This window comes from Lepidochelys kempii, chromosome 2 (genome assembly GCF_965140285.1).
Source record: "Lepidochelys kempii isolate rLepKem1 chromosome 2, rLepKem1.hap1, whole genome shotgun sequence".
In the NCBI taxonomy this organism is placed as follows: Eukaryota; Metazoa; Chordata; order Testudines; family Cheloniidae; genus Lepidochelys; species Lepidochelys kempii.
Genome location: NC_136381.1, coordinates 235,940,795 through 235,963,755, shown reverse-complemented (window position 1 = coordinate 235,963,755; position 22,961 = coordinate 235,940,795). Strand labels below are relative to the sequence as shown.

At 43.8% G+C, this 22,961-nt stretch overlaps 1 protein-coding gene across 2 annotated transcripts in view; it reads left to right on the top strand.

Moving 5' to 3' along the window:
• Window positions 1–17,879, top strand: part of ENKUR (enkurin, TRPC channel interacting protein) — a 32,625-nt gene extending 14,746 nt beyond the window's left edge. For both annotated transcript variants that reach the window (XM_073334273.1, XM_073334274.1), the window contains 3 exons: window positions 5,290–5,519; window positions 15,251–15,397; window positions 17,500–17,879. In XM_073334273.1, coding sequence (XP_073190374.1) covers window positions 5,290–5,519; window positions 15,251–15,397; window positions 17,500–17,673 — 551 coding nt within the window. In that variant the 3' untranslated portion in view covers window positions 17,674–17,879. The remainder of the gene's footprint in view (window positions 1–5,289; window positions 5,520–15,250; window positions 15,398–17,499) is intronic.
• The last annotated feature ends 5,082 nt before the right edge of the window (window positions 17,880–22,961 follow it).

The following is a 22,961-nucleotide window of genomic DNA, read 5'->3' as shown; positions in this document are numbered from 1 at the left end:
TCTCTGTCCTTTGGAGAAAGAGGCTCATACATGCCTGTTCATCAGCATGTCTGGTAAAAATAGTCCTAACTTAGCTCTGCAGAGACAGGCATAATCCCATACTATTCTAGACCAGTATGATTTTGGACCCTTCTATTTGTGTCAATTAGTCATTTCAGACCAGGGGTCTGGGTTGGGCCTGGGATGTTGGCAACATCCCAGCCCAGGAACAGTGTCCTAATAGAGTAGAGTTCTGGAAACATTTTTTTTTCTGAGTAGGTGTCTCAAATTTGGGTTTATTGGTAGGAGTCTTCCATAAGCATTTATAAGAAAGGTTTGGTGCCACACAAGCCCCTTGATCACCTTCTTCTTTTGTCTGATTCTGGTCTTCAGACAAACTAAATCCTTCATTCATAGGAAACCTACTTCACCCCATCTTATTCTAGAAGAAAGGTAAACCATTGTTTCCAGAGCACTGTATGTGGTTAATATGGGGTTTCACACGCTGAGAAACCTCCCAATAATAACTCCTTATCCTGTGGACTTTCAAGATACTCATAGTTCCAGGGTACTTAGCCTCATTTATGAAAATTGGCTATGGCTTTCATTTGTGCAGTGAGAGAAAGATAGTCCTCTGGTTAAGGCCTGGACTGGGACACAGGAGATCTGGATTCAGTTTCTGGTTCTGCCACAGACTTTCAGTGTGACTTTGGGCATGTCACTTAAGGCTTGATTTTCAGAGGTGTTGGAAGACCTCCAGCTGCCACTGACTTCAGTACAAGTTGTAGATCGGGGTGGGCAAACTACGGCCCATGGGCCGCATCTTGCCCTTCTGACATTTTAATCCAGCCCTCGAGCTGCTGCCTGGAGAGTGGGATTGGGGGCTTGCTCCACATGGCTCCTCAAAGCGGTGGCACGTCCCCCTCTGGTTCCTACACGTAGGAGCAGCCAGGAGGCTCTGCACACTGCCCCTGCCCCAAGCGCTGCCCCTGCAGCTCCCATTGGTCAGCAAATGGGGCCAATGGAAGCTTCAGGGGTGGCGCCTGCAGACGGGGCAGCATGCAGAGCTGCCTGGCTGTGCCTCCATGTAGGAGCCAGAGGGGGGACATGCTGCTGCTTCCCGGAGCTGCTTGAGGTAAGTGCCGCTCGGAGCCTGCACCCCAACCCCGTCCTGCGCCCCAACCCCTTCCCCAGCCCTGAGCCCCCTCCCTCCACCTGAAATCCTCAGTCCCACCCTCCTGCACCCCAGAGCCCACACCTCTAGCCAGAGCCCTCACCCCCACACCCGCACCCCTCCTCCAGCCCGGAGCCCCCTCCTGCAACCTGAACTCCTCATTTCTGGCCCCACTCCAGAGCCCACACCCCTAGCCAGAGTCCTCACCCCCACCCCAACCCCCAATTTTGTGAGCATTCATGGCCCACCTTACAATTTCCATACCCAGATGTGGTCCTTAAGCCAAAAGGTTTGCCCACCCCTGTTGTAGATACTCAGCACAGGCATGTTCATAGAATCATAGAATATCAGGGTCGGAAGGGACCTCAGGAGGTCATCTAGTCCAACCCCCTGCTCAAAGTAGGACCAATTCCCAATTAAATCATCCCAGCCAGGGCTTTGTCAAGCCTGACCTTAAAAACTTATAAGGAAGGAGATTCTACCACCTCCCTAGGTAACGCATTCCAGTGTTTCACCACCCTCCCAGTGAAAAAGTTTTTCCTAATATCCAACCTAAACTTCCCCCACTGCAACTTGAGACCATTAGTCCTTGTCCTGTCCTCTTCTACCACTGAGAATATTATGAGAATAAATTAATTATTAGGAATCACTTGGCTGCTATAGCAGTAGGGAACATAGAAAGTACCTTGTAATGGGGTCTACAAACCCCATACTGAACAAAGGCAAAAGGGGGGCGGGGAGGGAGCTTCTCCTGCCTACAGGTAAGCAGCATCACCACACCTCCATGCAGCTGCCACAACTGACAATCGTGGAGGTAGGCACTCAGCTGCAACCAATAATAGAAACAAGGCCTGCTGTAAAAGGAGAGAGCTCAAAGAAGGAAAGGAGTCAGAAAGGCCTGGAACAATAAAGGGGTCACACCCCTCTACCATGCTGCCTTCAAAAATGCAGCCCATAGGGACTGAAGCAGACCACTGGGCTGAATTAGAGGCCAGAAGCCAAAAAGTGTCCTGAGTGGGGGCGAACCAAAGAAAGCTGGTCAGGGAGCAACAGAGACCCCCTGAAAGACTACAGCAAGGTCTAGTGACATATCTCAACAGATAAAAGGTGAAACAGCCAGTAGAGTTTGAATGTGTCTAAATTTTCAGTGTTTAATAAGTGCCAAAGCTTCACCAGGCCTGGGTGCTGGTCTTGGTGAGATGCTTCTCCCAAAGTTTGACATCAACACATCCTTGGGGTTCTGTGTAGAGCAGATTTGAGACAGTTGAAGTCCATCCAAACTCTTGTTTTTTCCTAACAGTTTCTTGGGTATTGTTATTAAAAAAGAACATGACTAAGGATTGCCTATTACTAGGGCCCTGCCAAATTAATGGCTGTGAAAAATGCTTCATGGACCATGAAATATGGTGTATTGTGTACTTTTACCTTTATACTATACAGATTTCAGGGGTGAAAACAGCATTTCTCAAACAGGAGGTCCTGATCCAAAGGAGAGTTATGGGGCTTTGCAAGATTATTGTAGGGGGGTCATGGTATTGCCACCTTTACTTCTGCACTGCCTTCAAAGCTAGGTGGCTGGAGAGTGGCAGCTGTTGGCTAGGCACCCAGCTCTGAAGGCAACACGGAAGTAAGATTGGCAATACCAGACCATGCTATCCTTACTTCGGTGCTGCTGTCTCCAGAGCTGGGCAGCTGGGGAGTGGTAGCTGCTGGCTGAGGGCCCAACTCTGAAGGCAGCAGTGCAGAAATCAGGGTAGCAATACCGTACCATGCCATCCTTACTTCTGCACTGCTCTTGTCAGTGGTGTTCAGAGCTGGGCTCCTGGCTAGCAGTTGCCGCTCTCCAGCTGCCCAGCTCCGAAGGCAGCAGCAGCACAGGAGTAAGGGTGGCAATACAAAGACCTCCCTACAATAACCTTGCCACCCCTGCCCAACGCCCTTTTTGGTCAAAACCCTTATAGTTACAACACCATGAAATTTTGGATTTAAATATGTGAAATCATGAAATTTATATTTTTTTAAATCCCATGACCATGAAATTGACCAAAATGGACCATGAATTTGGTAGGGCCCTAATTATTACCATCTCTTATTAATATGATCTGGATAGCTGGTACTTAGAAGGTCACATCCTGTCTTACACTATCAGAAGTAGAGCAAACATCTTTCGCTATGAACCTCAGGGATGCAGGTAGACAAATGCAGGTAGCTACATGACCCTTCTGGCTTGCGTTTATGTAGCTTATGTTTCTTGTATCCTTCTGCTACCAGTAAATCCTCCATTGGCTTCCTCGGCCTATACCTCTGAAGTAAAGAGGTGTAAAGTCTCCCACTGTTTAGATATTTGTTTCTTTTGTGCTAGCCCTTGTTTAGGTTGGCAAATTTTCTTTTTATTGGATTCAGTCTGGAAGATCTTTGGTTTTTTGGCTGATGGTCTTTGGAGGTTCCTGATCCTTCCTTTCCCTTATTTAAAAAAAGGAAAGAATGGAAAGAAACCTTACTAGTTGTTTATATAACATGGATTGATATTTTCATCACTGCCGGATGCAGTGTGTGAACTTTTAGTAGAAAGCACAATCCCTCAAGCTATGTGCACTATGAGAGTGAGAATCCTGGATGATGGTATCTTTAAAGAAGGAGAAATCACTTACATTGTAATTATGCTTCTTTACTGATATAGTCTCCCAGGATTTTTACTCACTCTTCCACCTCCTAACAGTGTTTGGGGTTTTCAGTTCTGAGGGATTTTGCCTGTATGGATGTACTTAGTTGAATGTTTCACCTTTTTGCTCCAAAAAGGAATGACAGTTGAGTGCTCTACTGTGTTCTGCCACTCGTGCTGCTGGAGAAGAGTGTTATACCTGTTGGCATTGGTGAATGGGTATGCTAAGGGTGCAACCCTCAAAAACTCCTTAGTTTTGAGAGTTCCCAGTCAGTCTCTGTCTAAATGTATGAGACCCAAGAGTGAGAATCCTGTGTAATGACCAGTTCAAAGAAGCAGAATTACAAAGAAGGTATGTACTATATGTGCTGTAGTGCCTAAATGTAATATGTCAAGAATTGAAGGTATTACTAATAAAACAGCTACTCTCTTGAATGACAATACCTCCCAAAAGTTTTACAAAAGCTACTTTTACTGTTAGCCTTTTACCACATAATCCATTGTACAGAAACATACTTCTATTAGTTCTCAAACTCTGGTCTGTGGCCCACTAGTGGCCCACTGAACACTTACTGGTGGCTCACAGAGAGCTGGTTGGTTAGTTGGTACTGCCTCTTCTCCTTGCTTCCAGCTGCCTCTGCAGTTGTAAAAGCAGCTGAAAACAAAGAGGATGAGCCATCACTACAGCTTTCACTAGTGGGCTGCTGTCACACAGGAGGAGGAGAGGAAACAGAAGCTACCTTCAGTGACTGAAGCTCTCAGTAGGACTAGAACTGCCAGCGGTCTTTCTGTGAGAGAGGGAATGAGACAACTTGACAGCATGTTCAAGGGAGAAGGAAGCCAAAAGCATGAGCAGAATGCGTAGGGAGAGAGGAGGATCAGGCAAGCATTTGCATGGGTTTAGGAACAGGTAGAGGAACAGAGCGGATAGGAAGGTAGATTAAATGAAGAGCAAAATGAGACCATTTGGGTAACTTATTTTTTAAAAAGACAAAACGTATTAATGAGAGCTAAAATATGTAAATATAAACATTTAATTTTTCTCTTCCATGTAAAGTAATGCACATGTTTAATTTTATAAAATATTATACATATTTTAAAAATATTTCTTTGAGGACGGTAAAACATAAGTTAAGTAGTATAATTCTCCTACAGCTAGCAGAAAAAATATGGATCAAGTCTTACACAATAGTACTTTTAAATGGATTTTACAGTGTAAAACCTGATCAGAAGCTATGTAGATTTTCTGTAGGTTTTTGGTCCAACAAACTTTAAGTAGCTTTTCATTACAGTAGTTCCCCAAGCCATTCTTATGTTGTTAACAAAGTTGATTTTAATTTAAGAATAACTCTGTACGTGTTTTCTTTCAGTTTTAGTTGTTTCTCCCACTTGAGATACTGGAGAATGCTGACATTGGAAAATTACTTACTGCTTTATACTAGCTATAAGGATGTTCATATGCTTAATTCCACAGGAAAAAGAGATGAAGGAAGAAAGAGGTTACTAACAATACCATCAGTGCCACATGTGACAGATCACCCACTTATGGGAATTCAAAGTAAAAAGAATTTCATAAATACAAATGCAGCAGATGTTATCATGGGAGTGGCTAAGAAGCCTCAACCTATTTGTGTTGACACGAGACAAGGACACAAATATCTCCTTGAAACTTCAGGACTTGTCCCAAAATACATTAATAAAAAGGTATGTTTTGTTAAATTATAGGGGGAGTTATACTTGGGTTGCCTAACACTTTTCATTTTAAAAGATGCATCTGACTTTTTCTGAGAATTTCTAATAGTCCATTGTTTGCAGTAGACATTTGAAATTCATCAGGGAGAAAGCCCTAGGATGAGAGAAGTGCCTTTTCTTTTTACCATGAAATGTTGTTCAGGTTTGGATCAGATATAAGATTTTGAGTAGTCTCCTTCTCCTTCTCTTGTATTGTCAACAAACCTTTGGCAGCATGCCAAAATAATAACCAACTATGAACATTCTGAAGAGCTAAGTGAAATTGACATGATTCATGTCATCTTCACCACTGTAATCCCTGAATGGCAGTCCTTAAAGAGACTAGACCGGGCAGCAGTGAAACTCAGAAGAAACATATAAGAAGATCCCATGACTTCCAGGGTTTGTGGCTCCAGGGCAGCCCCACCATACAGACTGTCCCGGAGCTGTGGGCTCCAGAGCTTCCAAACTCCTGGGCCAGCTGGCCCTCCAGGCTGCCCAACTTCCGGAGCCACTGGAGCCAGCTGGCCCAAGAGTCCAGTTCAGGACCAGAGAGTCCAGAAGCCCTGAAAACCCCAGCTCAAGTTGGGGCTCTCAGGGCTTTTAGGCTCCCTTGCTGCAGTGCCTGGTGCCTCAACCCTGACAGTCAGGGATTGAGCTGGAGCTATCAAGGCTTTCAGAGCTGCCAGGATCCTTACTTGAAGCCTGAGTAGCAATGACTGAGCTGGAACCTGGGGCTCACAGGAATTCCAGGCTCCGTGCTGCAGGTTTCCACGTGTTTTTGTGAAACATTTTGGGATCCATAGATTGGCATTTTCAAGCTAAACGTTTTTGTTAGGAAACTTCCAACAAACTCTAGTCACAAGCTCCCTAAGGGAAGAATTGCAGAGGCTGAACTCACTCAGGCCTGCTGAGTAATTGTGGGAGATACACAAGGAGCTGTAACCCCAGGATCCTGGTCTAAGAGTGGGAGAATTGTGGGGCTCCACCCCAGGACAAAAAGAGGGTACAGAGTTGCAGAGAGTTCTCTACTGTGATACATCAGTTCTGGCATTTTCTAACTGTTGAGTGCATGACCCTGAAAGCTGCATAACATTCTTTTAATGTAGGTTTTTTTTGGAGGGAGTTGTATGTAATATTATTAATGACAGGGTTGAGATTTTAAATTATTTGAAGTAGAATGGGCATTGCTGTACATACTACCAAGAGCCATATTTTTACAAGGACTATCACCTAACAGCTGACAACATATCTTCCAGTATGAGCCAAATTCAGAAATAATACAATGAAAACTCCATTTCTAGTGAAGCAGAAATGAAAATCCTAAACTTTTTCAGTGTATTGTAGTGCATATTGAAACTCCTTTATTATGAAACTCCATTTACAAGGCCATATCCTTGTGCAGCCTCCATTGGGCTCCAAAGCAGCTAAAAAAAATACTAGTCCTGATTCTCCAGAATTTTGCACCTTGACTAGTCATTTACAACTGTGTAGTGAGGGTATAAAGTGCTATCAAATCAGAAAGGCAAGACTGCAGAGGAGTAAATGGCTGGCTACTCAAAGTGCAAGTCAGTGAAAAATCAGGCCCTACATGATGACTGTGCAGGAGGAAAAGACAAGCATCAGACACTACACAGAGGGACTGTGATGCAGTGTATAAACCCCTCACTGAACGGAAAGAGGTCTAGGAGAGTCTGTGTACTAAGGTTGCTCTGACCCTCTAGCCCTGCCAATCATGAATGGTAGGGAGAAGGGCTTTAAAAGGAGGAAGCTGTAGTCCGCAAGGGAGAAAGCCCCAAGAAGGGAAAGTAGAGTGGCTCCTGAAACAGGAAGAGGAGCCCTTATGCTCAGAGCCCTGCGCAGATACAAAAATGTGGCTCCACATCCACCAGAATCGACCCGCGATCCGCTATCCGTCTTTTATGTGTATCCGCACCTGCAACAGCAACCCGTGTCACAAGTGCTAGTGGGGTGGGGACAGGGAGCAGAGATGAGTGAGTGGAGGGGTGGGGTCTTGCAGGGAAGAGGGGGTGCGAGGGCAGGGACAGGGGTAAGGTGCGGTGCAAGGGTGGGGTCTCGATGACAAGGGGCAGTGTGGGGGCAGGGGCTGGGGGGAAGGGGCGTCACATCGCATGTTGATCCTGGGGGCTCGCGAATAACGGCACATGACACGACAGCACCAATGCGTGTTGCATCACAGCAGGGTAGAGGGGTGGGGTGCCAGAGCCCCGCCTGCTCCAATCCCTGCAGCTGGGGGCAGGCCCTGCTGCCCAGGAGCTGGCAGGCTGGGAGCGCAGCCAGTGCTTCCTAGGCGGGCCAGGCCATGGTGGGGACATTGGTGCTGCCCCAGGGGCCTGAGCTGCTGAACAGGAAGCAGCGCAGCAAGTGGCTGCTGGAGAGCCCTGACTCCGGCCTGCCGCCCAGCCACTGGCTGCTGGCCACCAGCTCCGAGCACGCTGCCCGAATCAGGCGCCACGGGCCAGGCACCGCCGGTGAGTAGAGTCCCGCACAGTTGGATCTGCATCCAATCCACTGTCCACAAAAATGGTCCACATCTGCGGATGCAGATATGAAGCGGATATCCATGGATTTGCAGGGGGGTGGTTCCTGGCCTGCACCGCTTCCTGCAGCTCCCATTGGCCGGGAAAGGCAAACTACTACCACTGGGAGCTGTGGGGGACCATGCCTGCAGACGGTCAACGTAAACAAAATGTCTTGTGGCCCGCCAGTGGATTACCCTGATGGGCCACATGCTGAAGGTTACTGACCACTGTCCTATCCAGTCATGCTAGGCAGAGACTAGGAACACTTCAGCGAGATCTTGCCAGAACAGGCAAAACCCCAGCCTTGGAATCTAGGACATGCCCCTACAAAAGTAGAGTGGGTTAGGGTAATTGAACTTGAAGACCCTGATGAAGGACCTTCAGACTGGGGGTCTTGCCCCTTACCCCATTCTTGCCCGTTACCCCATTCTTACCCCTCACCCAAGGATGAGACATACAGTGCCTGGGCCAATATCCTTGCCCGAGACACCAGTTTTGTGAGGGAAGAGCAGGTAGATCCCACCCTTTCGTGGATATGCAACAAATTAGCTACAGTCAATGTGGAGGTAGTAGACCCCAGAAGGAGAGACAGTGGCCCCACTTCAAGCTATGAGGGGAATGGCTCTATCACAAAAAGCAAAACAGGGTCCAGCTGCTAGTCCCTAACATTTATCAGTGGGAGGTACTAGGGTTGGCCCATGAGGTCCCCTGTGCAGGACATTTCGGGAGGGAGAAAACCTTTGACTGCTTCACAGGATACTTTTGCTGGCGCAGAGCATTTCAAGATGTGCGGACTATTGTGCTTCTTGTCCGAACTGCCAGCTGTCCAGGTGGTCATCCCTCATTCCACTGCTCCTAATGGAAACCCCTTTTGATAGGATATGATTGGATCTAGTTGGCCCCTTAAAAAATAGTTCAGTGGGCCATCAATATATTTTAGTGGTAATTGGTGTATGCAACACATTACCTGGAAGCCATTCCCCTGTGATCGATTAACATGAGCACAATAGTCAGTGAGCTGATGAAGGTGTTTGCCAGGGTAGGCCTGTTGTGGGAAATCTTGACAGATCAAGGGCCCAACCTTACATCCCAGTTGATGCGAGAGCTGTGTAAGCTTTTGAAGATAGAGAAATTGAAAATATCAGTCTTCCATCCCTAAATAGACCACTTGGTGGAACGTTTCATCAAAACCCTCAAAAAGATGTTGAGGAAGTTTGTCACCACTAACCCCAAATGATGGGACGAACTATTGCCCCCACTACTGTTTGCCATCTCAGAAGTACCCTGCCCTCTATGGACTTTTCCCCTTTCAAGATATTGTATGGTGGCAATGCAGAAGCATCCTCAATTTGTTATAGGAGTCGTGGGAAAACTGAGAACCAGAGGCAGAAAACTTGGTGCAATATGTCCTCCAGCTGCGTGAGCTTATTAAAAGGTTGAGGACCTTCACTTGCGAAAACCTACAGAAGGCCCAACAATGTGAGGAGGCAGCCTACAAGCAAGGAGCGGGACTACACATGTTCAAGCCAGGCAACTGAGTAGTCCTACTGTTGTCAAGTTTGAGTCCAAGTTATTACCCCAATGGCAAGGGCCTTTCAAGGTACTGCATCAGGTAGGCCCCTAGATTATGTGATACAGCATCCGGGGAAAAGGATAGAAACTCAATCTATCATGTCAATTTACTGAAGGCCTGGCATGATAGGGAGGCCCTTTTAATCACTCCCCTTACCCCAGACCCTGAGCTGGGTACCAAGATCCCGACAATGGAAAGGATCAGTTCTGTCGAGAAGGGGGAGACCCTAAGGGCATATCAAAAGACTCATCTGGACTTGTTAATACAAGCATTCCCCCAGGCATTTTCAGTCCTTCCAGGACATACCATCACATTCAGATGGAACCTGAATGGATGGTAAGAGAGACTGTTTGACCTTTACTCAGGAGGATGTGGGACACCATCAAGGCTGAACTCCAAACTATGCTGGACTTGGGCATGGTGGAGGAGTCACACAGTGAATAGTGAAGCCCCATAGTTGTCATCCCAAAACCCAGTGGTATGATGAGATTTTGCATTAATTTCCATAAAGTCAGTGCAGTTTTCAAGTTTGATACATGCCCCATGCAGAGGCACCAACTTTGTGATTTGCCGGGGCGGGTACTCGACACCTGCCCCAGCCCTGCCCCCACTCCGCTCCATCTCCCAACCCCTCCCCCACCTCTTCCCACTTTTGCCCCACCTCATACTGCCCTGTTCAACCCCCTCCCCTGAGCATGCCCAGCCCCCGCTCCTCCCCTCCCCTCCAACACCTCGTTCATGCCGCTGAACAGCTGATCGTGGCAGTCAGGAGGCGCTGGGAAGGAGGGGGAGAAGCTGATCCATGGGGCTGCCGGTGGGTGCTGAGTACCTGCTATTTTTTGGAGCACCCATGGAGTTGGCACCTATTGCCCCATGCCTAGGGTAGGTATGCTACTGGAACATTTTGGGGCAGCAAGGTACAGATATACAATTAATCTTACAAAAAGGTATGGGGTAGATTCCATGGACTCTGGAGTCCAGAGAGAAAACTGCATTTGCCCACTAGTCAGGCTGTACCACTCTTGAACAATGCCATATGGGCTACATGGAGCTGTGGCGACCTTTCAAAGACTAGTGAGCCAGGTCCTCCTCCTATGTGGGCGATAAGCCACTGCTTATTCAGATAAGCCACTGCTATAATTATATATAGCCAAGATTTGGACAGCCATCTTGGCCGTGTTACCGAAATATTGCAGTCAGTCGCCAGCAATAGCCTAACTGTCAATCCAGCTAAGTGCAAGATTGGGAACTCTGATGCCACCTACTTGGGAATATGGTGGAGGTGAACATATATGCCCACTCGTGGACAAGGTACAGGCTTTAGCCAACTATCTGAGGCCCATGACCAAGAAGCAAGTTAGACAATTTCTGGGTTTGCCTGGATGTTACAGGCACTTCATGCCAAACTTTGCAACCACCCAGCCTCCCTCACAGACCTGATGAGGGATGGGAAACCACAGAAGATGCAGTGGTTTGATGCTTGCAGTAAGGCCTTTAGAACATTACAAGAGAGCTTATGATGCAAACAGATGCTCTTCAACCCACAGTTTTCAAACTAATTAGATGGACACAATTAATGTGGGGCTTGGGGCAGTACTCACAGGACATCGGCGGAGAGGAACACCCCATACTGTACCTGAGTCAAAAATTATTTCAAAAATTATTTATGAAAAGGCATACTCAGTAATAAAAAAGGAAACTGTGGGTATCAAGTGGGCCATGGATACTTTACGTTATTACTTATTGGGGACCTCCTTTTTGCTGATTATGGACTGATGACTGCACATAAGGAAAGACACAAACACGAGGATCATGCATTGGTACCTAGTTCTACAACTGTACAGATGTCCCACAGAGCAGGCAAGGCTCATACAAACACGGATTTCTTTTCTCAAGATACAGACACTACAACTGACAAGGACAGCATGCACAATGCACAACATGAATCCCGGGTGTCATTTTTGAGTGGGAGGGTATGTGAAGGCATGTATAAACCCTGCACTGACAGGAAAGGGGCTTGGGCTGCTCTGTGTGCTAAGGTTGCCCCGCCCCTCTGGCCCTGCCAGTCATGCATGTTAGGGAGGAAGGCTGTAAAATGAGGAAGCTGCAGTATGCAAGGGGGGAAGCCCTGAGAAGGGAGCAACTGGAGTGGTTTCTGAAATAGCACAGGGAACCCTCACGCAGAAACACTCCCAGTGAACCCCAGGGGCAAGCCCTATAGAGAGAAATTGATTTGGCTACTCAGCCATAAGAACATCTGACAAAGCTGCTGCCCAGGCACCCCTGAAGTAAGGTGGTGCCACAGACACTTTTGCTTTTTATTGACGCCAGGAGGAGCTTGTTTTGTGTTGAATCTGAACTTTTGCTTTTCCCCCACCTGTAAACAAAGTAAGCAAGCCCACAAGGGCAGGGCCCGCTGCCAGGGACTAAGACTCTGTAGCCTGTACTGGGCCAATCCCGTGGTGGGAACTGGACCTGCTGAGCAGCCCTAGCCTCGCTAGGGAGGTGCCCCAGAGAGATACTTTTTACAAGGACTCTGCACAACTATGGATGTCATAGAGCATTGGCTCTCAACCTTTCCAGACTACTATATCCCTTTCAGGAGTCTGATTTGTCTTGCGTATCCCAAGTTTCATATCACTTAAAAACTACTTGCTTACAAAATCAGACATAAAAATACAAGTGTCAGCACACTATTACTGAAAAATTGCTTACTTTCTCACCTTTACCATATAATTATAAAATAAATCAATTGGAATATAAATATTACATTTCAGTGTATAGTATATAGAGCAGTATAAACAAATCATTGTATGAAATTTTAGTATGTACTAACTTTGCTAGTGCTTATTATGTAGCCTATTGTAAAACTAGGCAAATATCTAGATGAGTTGATGTACCCCCTGGAAGACTTCTGTGTTCACCCAATTGAGAACCACTGTCATAGAGGAGATCTTTGTGGTATATCACTGCATCAAACCCCAGTCATGGAGGGAGAAGAGTGGCCGGCTACTTCCCCATATCCTATAGTAACATCCATGTCCTAGCCGCTTGGACGTGCTTACAAGTCCGATTTTCAGCTGTGTAACATTTTAGGATGTAGCAAAGACCTTTTACTCATCTTTGCTCCATTTCCCAGGGTTTGGCTCTCTAATTACTTTTTTCTGTGTAAATTAATTTTCATTACGTTTTCACCAAAAACAAGCTTGAAATTTGCACAACATGCTATCCTGTGGAGTATCAGGGCATGTCTACACTAAAAAGGTAAGTCGACCTATGTAAGGTCAACTTAACAACCACAGCAGTAATGGGGAGCCCAGTTGCTGCCTGGTGTCTCCCCGTGGGGAGCATGGCAGCTGCCCCGAGACTCCTGATCCCCACGGGGAGCCCGGTGGCTGCACTGAGGCTTCCGGCTCCCATCAGGAGCTGCCCAGACTCCAGGCCCAGAGCTCCCCTCTGGGAGCCCAGCTGCAGTGGGGAGCTGAGAGCCCGAGGGAACAGCTGAGCTCCCAGTCGAGAAGAGCTGGGAGCCTCCAGGCAACACCAGGGCTCCCTGTGGGGAGCTGGGAGCCTCTGGGCAGCTGTCCAGCTGGCAGCAGAGAGCCAGGTGGGCACAGCCCAACGGGAAGCCTGGGGGAAGCCAGGCTCTAGCTAGAGCCCCTCACTTGCCTCCAATGACAGCCCGACTTTCTTATCAATTTCACAGCTTCAGCATGGAGCTGTGAAATTCACAAGAATGACAGCCAACAGCCGATGTAAGTAACACAGTGTCTACACAGACATTACATTGCCCTAACTATACCTACATGGGCCCTATGCCTCTCATGGAGGTGGAGTTATCATGTTAGTGTAGTAGGGCAGTTACATCAGCAGGAGCAAAACTGTAGTGTGTACACCGACCTGATTAGGTCAACATAAGCTGCCTTGCATCAACCTAACTCTGTAGTGTAGACCAAGCTTCAGAGTTGACTCACTCTCACTTCTCTCCTAGGCCAGCTGAGGAGCATTGCAAAGGCAGTATGCTCAGTCACTGGGGAAACAGCGCTTCATGTTGCTCTGCAGTGACCCTGTGCCATTTCAGGAGTGGTGTTGGTAGGCTTCTGATAGAGCCCAAACTTTCCATTCACTGGATGGTCATCGTGATATGTAGCTTTGGGCCAAAGGGGGGGAGGAAATAAAGCAGAAAAATATCTGGGATTCTCAGCCTTCAGAGGACCCTGAGCCTCCAGTGTAACAAAAAAAGCTAAAATTGAAATATTAATTGGTTGCAAAATCTCTACCAACTACAGTTTACAATCCACAATGTTACTGGTATATGTCTCCTCCTGATACATTTGCCTAGTATCCATAAATATCAGCTCACATCTAAATCATTGGATCTTTATGAAAGGTGACGTGAACACTGATTAGGATTAATAATATCCTTATACTCTCATCTGCAAAAATTAGATAAGGCTGAGTAAACTGCTGTATGCTGTCTATTTTACCCAGTCACACACATTTCCATACAAATGAGTACCTGTTTTATGTCCAAAAGAGCAGCAATCCATCTTCAAATCATAAAACTTGCAAGAAATGCAGAATTGCTATACAGAACAAGATATTAATTTGAAAAACCTTACAAAATATCGCAAAGGAAATTGCGTTCATTATGTTTGCTTTCCCACCAATTTATGCAGAATTTTACATTTGAAACTACACTAGTACTTATAGCAGATTTGAAAGATCCATTAGAAAGTAAATTTTACTATATAAAGCCACATTCCAGTCAAGGGAATTTTTGTCTGTTTTGTATATTACCTATGGAATTAAAAGGGACCTCGTGCCTAGTAGGTGGGCAAGTGAACAAATACAGAGGAAGGAGCAAAAAACGTTCCTATCCTTTGCACCACCAATACAATAGCCAAGCACGGTCACTGTCTCTCCCAGCACCCATTGGGTCACAAGCCACCCCAAAGATGTAAAGGATGATGTAGTGGGCGTGTTCCCCCTGCACATCTGGGAAGGAAGTGTACCTTCTTGAAACACAATCCTGCCCAGAGAAACTGCTGGGCTTGTATATCACTCCTAATGCAAAACTATGTCTCTCAGGCATAACTGAGACATTGTGCAACACATTATATTAAACATTTTGACTTTTTTGTATGGTATATAATGTTATAACAAAAATCTGTACACATGAAAAGCAAAGGAATGCACATTTCAAAGTATGGCATTTGATGTCATGAAGTATTGATATAAACTAGTTGCACTATGGTTAACTGGTCTAAAACTGTTCAATAGGTGAGTCTTCTATCAATCCTTAGATATGGAGGTTTCCATTTTTACTTCCATCTGGTTCTGAGGCCTTATACATAAAATTGATGAGAATCATTTTCACAGGCTTTGGACGGACTACAGAAGAATCAGGCTTGATGCTTTTCAGAAGATGGTGGCCCTGACATGATTTTTTTTGTTCAATAGTAATAAACCATATTCAAATCTACCTTGATAAATTTAAAATACCATTACTGATAATATTTATATCATATTGTTCATTGATTTCTTCTTATAAGTTTCTATAGGGAACTTTTCCCTTGATATTTCAGGATTATGGTCTTACTCCCAAATATGTAATTAAGCGAAGCGAGGAAGTAAAGAGAGCCCAAGAAGAGTATGATGCGTATGTCAAGGAGACTCTGAGGCAAAAAGCCATGAAACGGCTCTCTGATGAAGAAAGGGAAAGTCTCCTACAGGTATGCATTTTGATTTAGGTTTCATAGTGGTAAGTACAAAAGACAAATTAGATTTGTATTTCCATATAAGTAACAGAAAAGTATACAATGTATCAAAGTACTATGGTGCACAAGAAACAATGCATTTGGATTGGCTAGCTTTTCACTAGATGGAGCTCGAGAATAATTATAGGTAGGGCTGGGCAAACAATCTGATCTGACTCAAATTTCACAGGTTCAGGATGTTCTAAAGTTCAATTTTACAGGTATCTCCCATCTGGGGCTCCAGTTCTGGATCCCTTCCCCCACAGCTTCAGTGAAGTCAGTGAAGCTCCAGGCAGCTACAGGGATTCAACACCAGGGATCCAGCTGCAGGATTAGTGTCTTTGAGTCTTAGATAAATACAACTTCTTCTTTTTTTCCAAATTCATGACACCCCATGTTTAATGTATAGTGTATTTCATACAACATGTATTCCAAAATGTTTTCCAGTGTTAGATAATACAGGGGAAAGGGTTAGATAACAATAATATCAGAGGGAGAGAGAAATAAAGAGGTATAGGCAAGGGGAAAAAGAGACATTTTCAGCTGAGACTTGAAACAAGGTGTGAGGTGGAGAGATACAGACAGAAGACTGTCAGAGATGTCAGGAGCTGTCAACAAGAAGGCTCCCGCACCAATAATGGCAAAATTGTGTAAAGCAAAAGAGAGAAGGCTACTACTATTTCTCAGTTTTCACCATGGATTGTGAAAGTGGTGAGTCTTTTATTTATAACCTCACAATAATAGTTATAGAGGAAGCATGTTCATTGTAAGTGCCTATTTATTGGCCCTTTGTAACATTTATTTGGGGGGAACCCTACCATCTGGGCTGGAATTTCTCTTGCTTTTTCTTTTTGTTTGATAACATTCTGTTCTGACATTTGTCAGATATCAGAGTGTGACGAAAGAAGTACTTTTTGCTAGTTAAGAATTTTTCAGATACTTATTTTATTTGGATAATCCAATATCTTCTTTTAAATTCTTTATGATGTCACAACAAATAAATGGAAATAATTAGAGACAAAAATCTGAAATTTCTTTCAATTTCACTTACTTTGGGTATACTCTTTATGAGGAAAAAAAGCTTTGAGAATAGATTCAGTATATTTGTCTCAGTGATTCAGAATTCATAATTTTTTATATAGGGTTAGGTCATCAGTTTACAATCTTGCCCATAAGAAGGATCAGCACATTGTTATGCTGCCTCTGGAGCAGCCCTGGAGGGAGATTTTGACTCTGTGTTTTGGGCTCCCCGCTTCTCCAGGGAGGAAGTAAACACCGATAGGTCTATACACTGAAGTCCGTGTGAAAACTCCCATTGTCTTCAGTGGTGCAGATCAGATCTGAATTGCACACATTAAAAGGTGCCTCTAAATGACAAAAATTAATGACTCTTCTAGGAGGGTTTCAGAAATCCTGTATTCATTTTCATATTTAAATACAAAACAGTAAAGAATGCCTCATGTCTGCTGAATTACTACTAGCTTCATACACATATTTTACTGCTTTTGATTGTAGAGAAAAATAACATTACAAACCAGCAACTAAACAGGTCCAAATTCTGCCTTTAGATGCACATGCTGCCATAGTCTTTTTTTAAAAAAAAAATAATTTACAGATTACATTACCAGATTATCATTAAAGATTTTGAAAATACCCATCACAAATAAAACACAGCCATGTACAGATACATGCTACAAGTACACAGATAAAGCAAGTCTTGTAATGCCAAATGTAGTCACTTTAGAATACCATTTTAAATCTGTAATATATTAATGTTCCATTAAAATGTAAGCATTGCTTAGATCACCCTACTTATTTTAGGACACCAGGCCAAATTCATCCTTGCTATTATTACATTGACTTTTAAGAGATTAATGAATTGTGCCCAGTTATTTGGCCACATTAAATATTATCCAGATGTTAATCAATTATTTTAACTTCTGTTGATTGTTACTGGGGGGGTGAGCACATATCATAGGGCAAAATGTTTGTTAAAATTGCTAAATACTTTATATAAATATAGCATTTCAACAAAATAAATTATTCTCATAAGTTTTCTTTTCATAAAATGGATTTAGGGTCTGAAAAAGAATTGGGAAGAGGTACATCATGAGTTCCAGGGCCTTTCGGTAGACATAGACACCTTACCAAAGAAGATTCGTAAAGAAAGGCTGGAAGCACAGATGAAACAACTGGAGCATGACATTAGTATAATTGAGAAGCACAAAATTATCTATATTGCAAATAAGTAAGAACTGCCTTGCAAAGAATTTTTTTTACCCTGAGAAGAAAATGTAGATGCCTAGAAGAAGGAAGTGAAACAAGTCCACCTTATTCAGAGAAAGAAAAATAGCTAATTATACAAATATAATAGAATTTTAGCAAGTTCTTACATTTAAGGAATTTTTCATCTATATAATTCACATATTTTTTCAAATAAAATTCTATATTAGTTTAATTTTCAGTGAAGAAATATGTTTTATTTGTTATTTGTAATCTCTTTTATCTAGTTTTCCTGTGAATGTTATATAAAAGACTGATAAAAGACACAGTTAAAAGATACAGATAAAAGACACCCTAACCTAGACAACATGTTGACCTTCTTGTAGCCCAGTGGGCTAGTTTGCCTTTGTTATATTCACTGCTACTGTAGCCCAGTGGGCTAGCTTGCCTTTATTATATTTAGTGCTTTGCATTATATTCTGCTTTGCATTATATTCAGCAGTAATGCGAGAAACCTACAGGCCTACATCCTGTAAGACATTAGCTTCAGCAAGTTAGCATAAGGCTTGAGGCCTATGAACTTTGAACAGATAAACTTTGCACCGATAAATGGTCCAATGGAAAATGCCAAGTATTTGGGGAGCTGAAGATAGAGTTTAAAGGGAAGTTCTGACCACAGGTACATAATTCAACCACAGAAGTGTCCTGGCAATGAACTGACGTACATAACACGTACATGAGATACATCTAAGGCTAGCCTGCTTGCTTCCCTATATATCTTTTCTTATACGTTTCTTATTTTCTTATAGGTTTGATTATTTGTTTTATTATAATAAGTTTACAGGTTTATATTACAGTATATTTTGACTGTAACATAAGGGGCCTGCAGGTTACATCCTGTATGTTGAACTAAGGCAAAGTTAGCATGCATATGTTTGGGACCTTTCACCTAGATAGATGGTGTTGAGCTAAAGCATAAGACCAAACATGGCTGCGACCTTTAACATATAGGTCAGACCATCCGCCCCCCAGTCATGACATGTAGAAAGCTTCTAATGTACTCTTTAGGTCCTGATTCTCATTTTATGCTAAAGTCACTAGTCTGGCAGTGAAAAGGAGCCTTAATGTGGGTGAAAATTATAATTCTACTCATTTTAAACCCTGGTCCTGTGTTAATTGGACACACAAAACTGCCCTTGAAGTCTGCTATGGGAGTTCTGGGTGTGCAAGGAATGTAGGATTGGATCCAGTGACCTTGTTTTGAAGCAAGTTTGTTTATTAATGGAGGATATCATATACCTTGGAAGATACCAGCAGCTGTTCAATGTGTAATTTACATCCACTTTTTACATAATTACTAATACTGTATATTTCAACAGAGAGCATATGGTATGGCAATGACTCAATGAAGTGACACACTATTTCTGAAGTAAGTACACAGGCCTTTCTCAAAAAAACACAAACTTTATGGTTATTGTGGATGCTTCTAGTTTCCTGAGTGAAACAAAAGTAGTTTCCAATCTCGGGAGGGCTGTGGAGGAACTGCATTCCATCCCAACTGCCTGGAGCATTGGACTGAGCTGGGCCACAGATTTGGATTTGGGTCCCCCATTTGGCAATACATTGGGCGGCCACTAGTCTGTTTGAGCAGCCATAATGATTTTATTTGTATAATCCACAATAGCACTTTTGCATACAGATTGTTGAGACTTGGAATATTCTCCTCTTGGGGAATGTGCATAGCTTCTGTAACCATACTGAGAGGATATAATCTTTCCATTCATTTAAATATATATTTTATGAGTATTATGAGAACTCCTGAGTGTAGATAAAATGTTATAATGAAAACCATTGAAATTACAGATACAAGGAAAACAGTCTTATCCTTTAACTCTCTCCAGGAAGTTTGACAAAATACACTTAGAGAATCCAAAGAATGTAGCTCTATATTAATATGTGCAGGAAATGCCAATGATTGAAGCTGCAGTACACTTGAATCAGCTTTATATGCACTTTCAGTGTAAGTAAAGCTACAAAGGCAAATAAACTTCAATTGTTGTCTCATTAGAATTGTTCCTTTATAAGTGAACAGAACAGAATAACAACAGTAGGAGAGAGGGCTGAGTTGTTTTTATAGGTCAATCTGTTCTCTGATCTGTATGGCAGATCTTGATTCCAATAATCTGTTTGACATGTATGGAATTCGCTAGAGAGCAGAGAGTCTGAATTGGGAGCTACTGTGCAGATCAATGAGCAGAATTTTGCTCTTTCCTTTCTTTTTTTTTATAAATAACTATGTATAAATACTAATGTAGTAATAAAAATGTAGGACCTCAAACATTTCTAACAGCTCATTTCAACATCAGAGTACCTCCTGTGGTTCTCATTTGCAGAGAAATTAATATTCTTCAGCAGGAGCCTGCAGCCTGACCCATCTTGGGTACCAGTGTGATATTCTGACTATTGCCAAGAATGTTAAGAGAGGAAGTCCACTGAGAGTTGTGAAGAAGATCTTGAATTCTGTATTGGTGGTGGGCTTTCCTGAATGACGTAAGGTTATTCAGCCAAGGAAAAGCCTTAAATGTGAAATTCTAAACCCACTGAAGTCAACAGGAATCTTTCTATTGGCTTCAGTTATCTTTGAATGAAGCCTTAAAAGAGCAACTGACAGGACAATTAAAAAAAACACACTCCAAGAATGATAATTAAGAGCATGAAGACTTCCTACAGGTGGCAACTCTGGTTAGAAGGAAAAGATGTATCTTTTTGTTTGATGCTACATTTGGCTTTTCCTATTAGCTTTGCCAACACTGCCCCACTTATTGCACAGGATAATTGAATCTTGTGCTAGAATAAAATTCAGGCTTGAGAAACTAATTATGCACTTCTAGATGTGGAGCTAAAACTTCACAGGAATTGAATGTGGGCTGCAGGTGGAGCAGAGCTCATTTGTACAAGTGCTGCATCTGTTGGTCAGCTTTACAACTTGCTATAGCCTGGTATGGTACCACAGTAAAGAGCTTGAACCATATTCTATCATCTGTCTTTGTGAAACATCATTAAGCTCAATGGGATTTCTGTCCACAGAGTGAGAGCAGTATCACTCTTTTAAAACATTTTATTTACCTTTTAGAAAACATTACATCATGCTCAGGTATTGATAAACCGCTGACAAAACAGAAACCTGTACAAAATTAAAAATAAGGTCAAAATACACATAGTATAATTTTGTCAAACTGAAGTCCTGTGGCCTTCTCAGGTGGTGACTATCAATATTAAAATGAAAAAAACAGGAAAAAATTCACACTGCACTTATCTATAATGTTTCTTTGATAGATAAGAGAGATGCTGCTGCAAATTGAGACTATTTGCTCCTGAAAGTTATGCATAGCAAAACTGTATGCCTGTTTTTAAATACAACATGAAACAATGACAAATATCTAAGTTGCTGTCCTTCTAGAATGAAACTATTTATATCCTGGAAGTATGGAATCAGATATGGCATCATCGCAACAAGGGGAGTCCCCAGTAGTATGGCTCTGATGGAGATCTTTAGATCAGGAGCCCATGCAGAGGCACATACTCTCTGTGGGTATATCTACACTGCATTGTAAAACAGGGTCTGTGGGAACTTGCACCTGTGGGCTCAGTGTTTCCAAGACTGCACTTGAGTATCCACACTGCATTTTAAACCTGAGTTTACAATTTATGGACCTCCATACTGCACTACTCAGACCCAAAGCAGATCTTCTGCTTCTGGAGACATGTCCGATAGTGCCTAGTGCCCTCACCAGCTGTAGCTTCTCCAGGCCTTTGTTCAGAGTGTATTGTGGGGAAACTTGTCTGTCCATGCCACAGCACTTGAACAGAAGCCCACAAACACATCCAGACGGGCCATTTCTGGGTCTGCATGCTCCCAGCAACTGGAGCCAGCAACATGGGTCCAGCACCAATAGAAGAATTTGTGCAGCTTGCGCTTTCAATCCTATTTCAGGAGTCAGCCAGAATATCCATGAGACTCTGGTGGACATTTTGGCAGCAGTTTTTTCTCCCATTGACTGCACCTTGTGGAGAGTGGTACAGCCCTAATATAACACACCAAATGTAGATGGTGCGTCCTAGTGGTTGGAACAGGAGTCTAGGTTAGTGGTCAGAGTAGAATATGGCAGCATGCCCAGGTGACAAGCCAGTGGTTGTAGTCAGGAGTTCTGAGGAAGGTCAGGACTAGGGCTGGAATGGGAGCAAGCACGGTTTGGAGCAAGGGCTAGTACAGGAAGCAGGTCTGGGGCTGCTGTGGTCATTGAACATGCTGAGCAGCCACAGCCTGCTATTGTTGCTACAAGGCTTAAATGGTGATCTGTTGCCCCTTCTGTCCAATCAGGGAGCACAGTCACTACGTGAGGGTTTATTGAGAACAGACAACCTCATTGGGTTGCTAGGCAACTGTGCCCAGACCCAGGTGAGCTCTTGACACCTGGCAGCTGCGTCCTGTTGGTTGCTGGTTGCCATAACCACAGATTCCCCATATGTAGACCACCATTTTTGGAGCAGGGCCATGAGCACAGACTGGTGGGATCACATTGTCATGCAGACCTGGGGTGAGCAGCAGTGGCTCCAGAATTTTTGCATGAAGAAGCAGATACTCCTGGAGCTTTGTGAGCAACATGAGATGATCCTCTGGCATCAGGCCACACACATGAGGGAAGTCATGCCAGTCTAGAAGCAGGTATCTATAACCATCTGGAAGCTGACTACCTCAGACTGTTACATATCTGTAGCTAACCAGTTTGATGTTGGTAAGACCACTGTAGGGGTTGTGGTAGTGGAGGTTTGAGAGCTGATCAGGACTGTGACATACCCAAAGGTGGTGAGCATAAGCACATCCCTGAAGTAATTGCTGGTTTTGAGAGAAAGAGATTTTCAAACTGTACCAGGGCCATTGAAGGGACTCATATGACCATAGTTTGCCCACTGCATGGAACACATGAGTACATAAAATGAAAAGGGTACTACTCCTCCATTGTGCAGGCCCTGGTTAACCACAGAGCAAGTTCATGGACACTAACATGAGCTGTACTGACAAGTGCATGTTGCCAGATTTTCTAAAATCAGAAGATTACCTTCATGTACAAGTTGGAACATCATTCATAACAATGTCATTTGGTGGGAATAGAGTCACTGTCCGCACTGTAATTCTAGGGGACCCTGCTTACCTCCTTTTACCATGGCTTAGGAAACCACACCCTGGTTTTAGAGGACCTGGCCAAAGAAGGTACAGTGACACTCCATAGTTGCAGGAGAGGGGTGGAACAGGAGT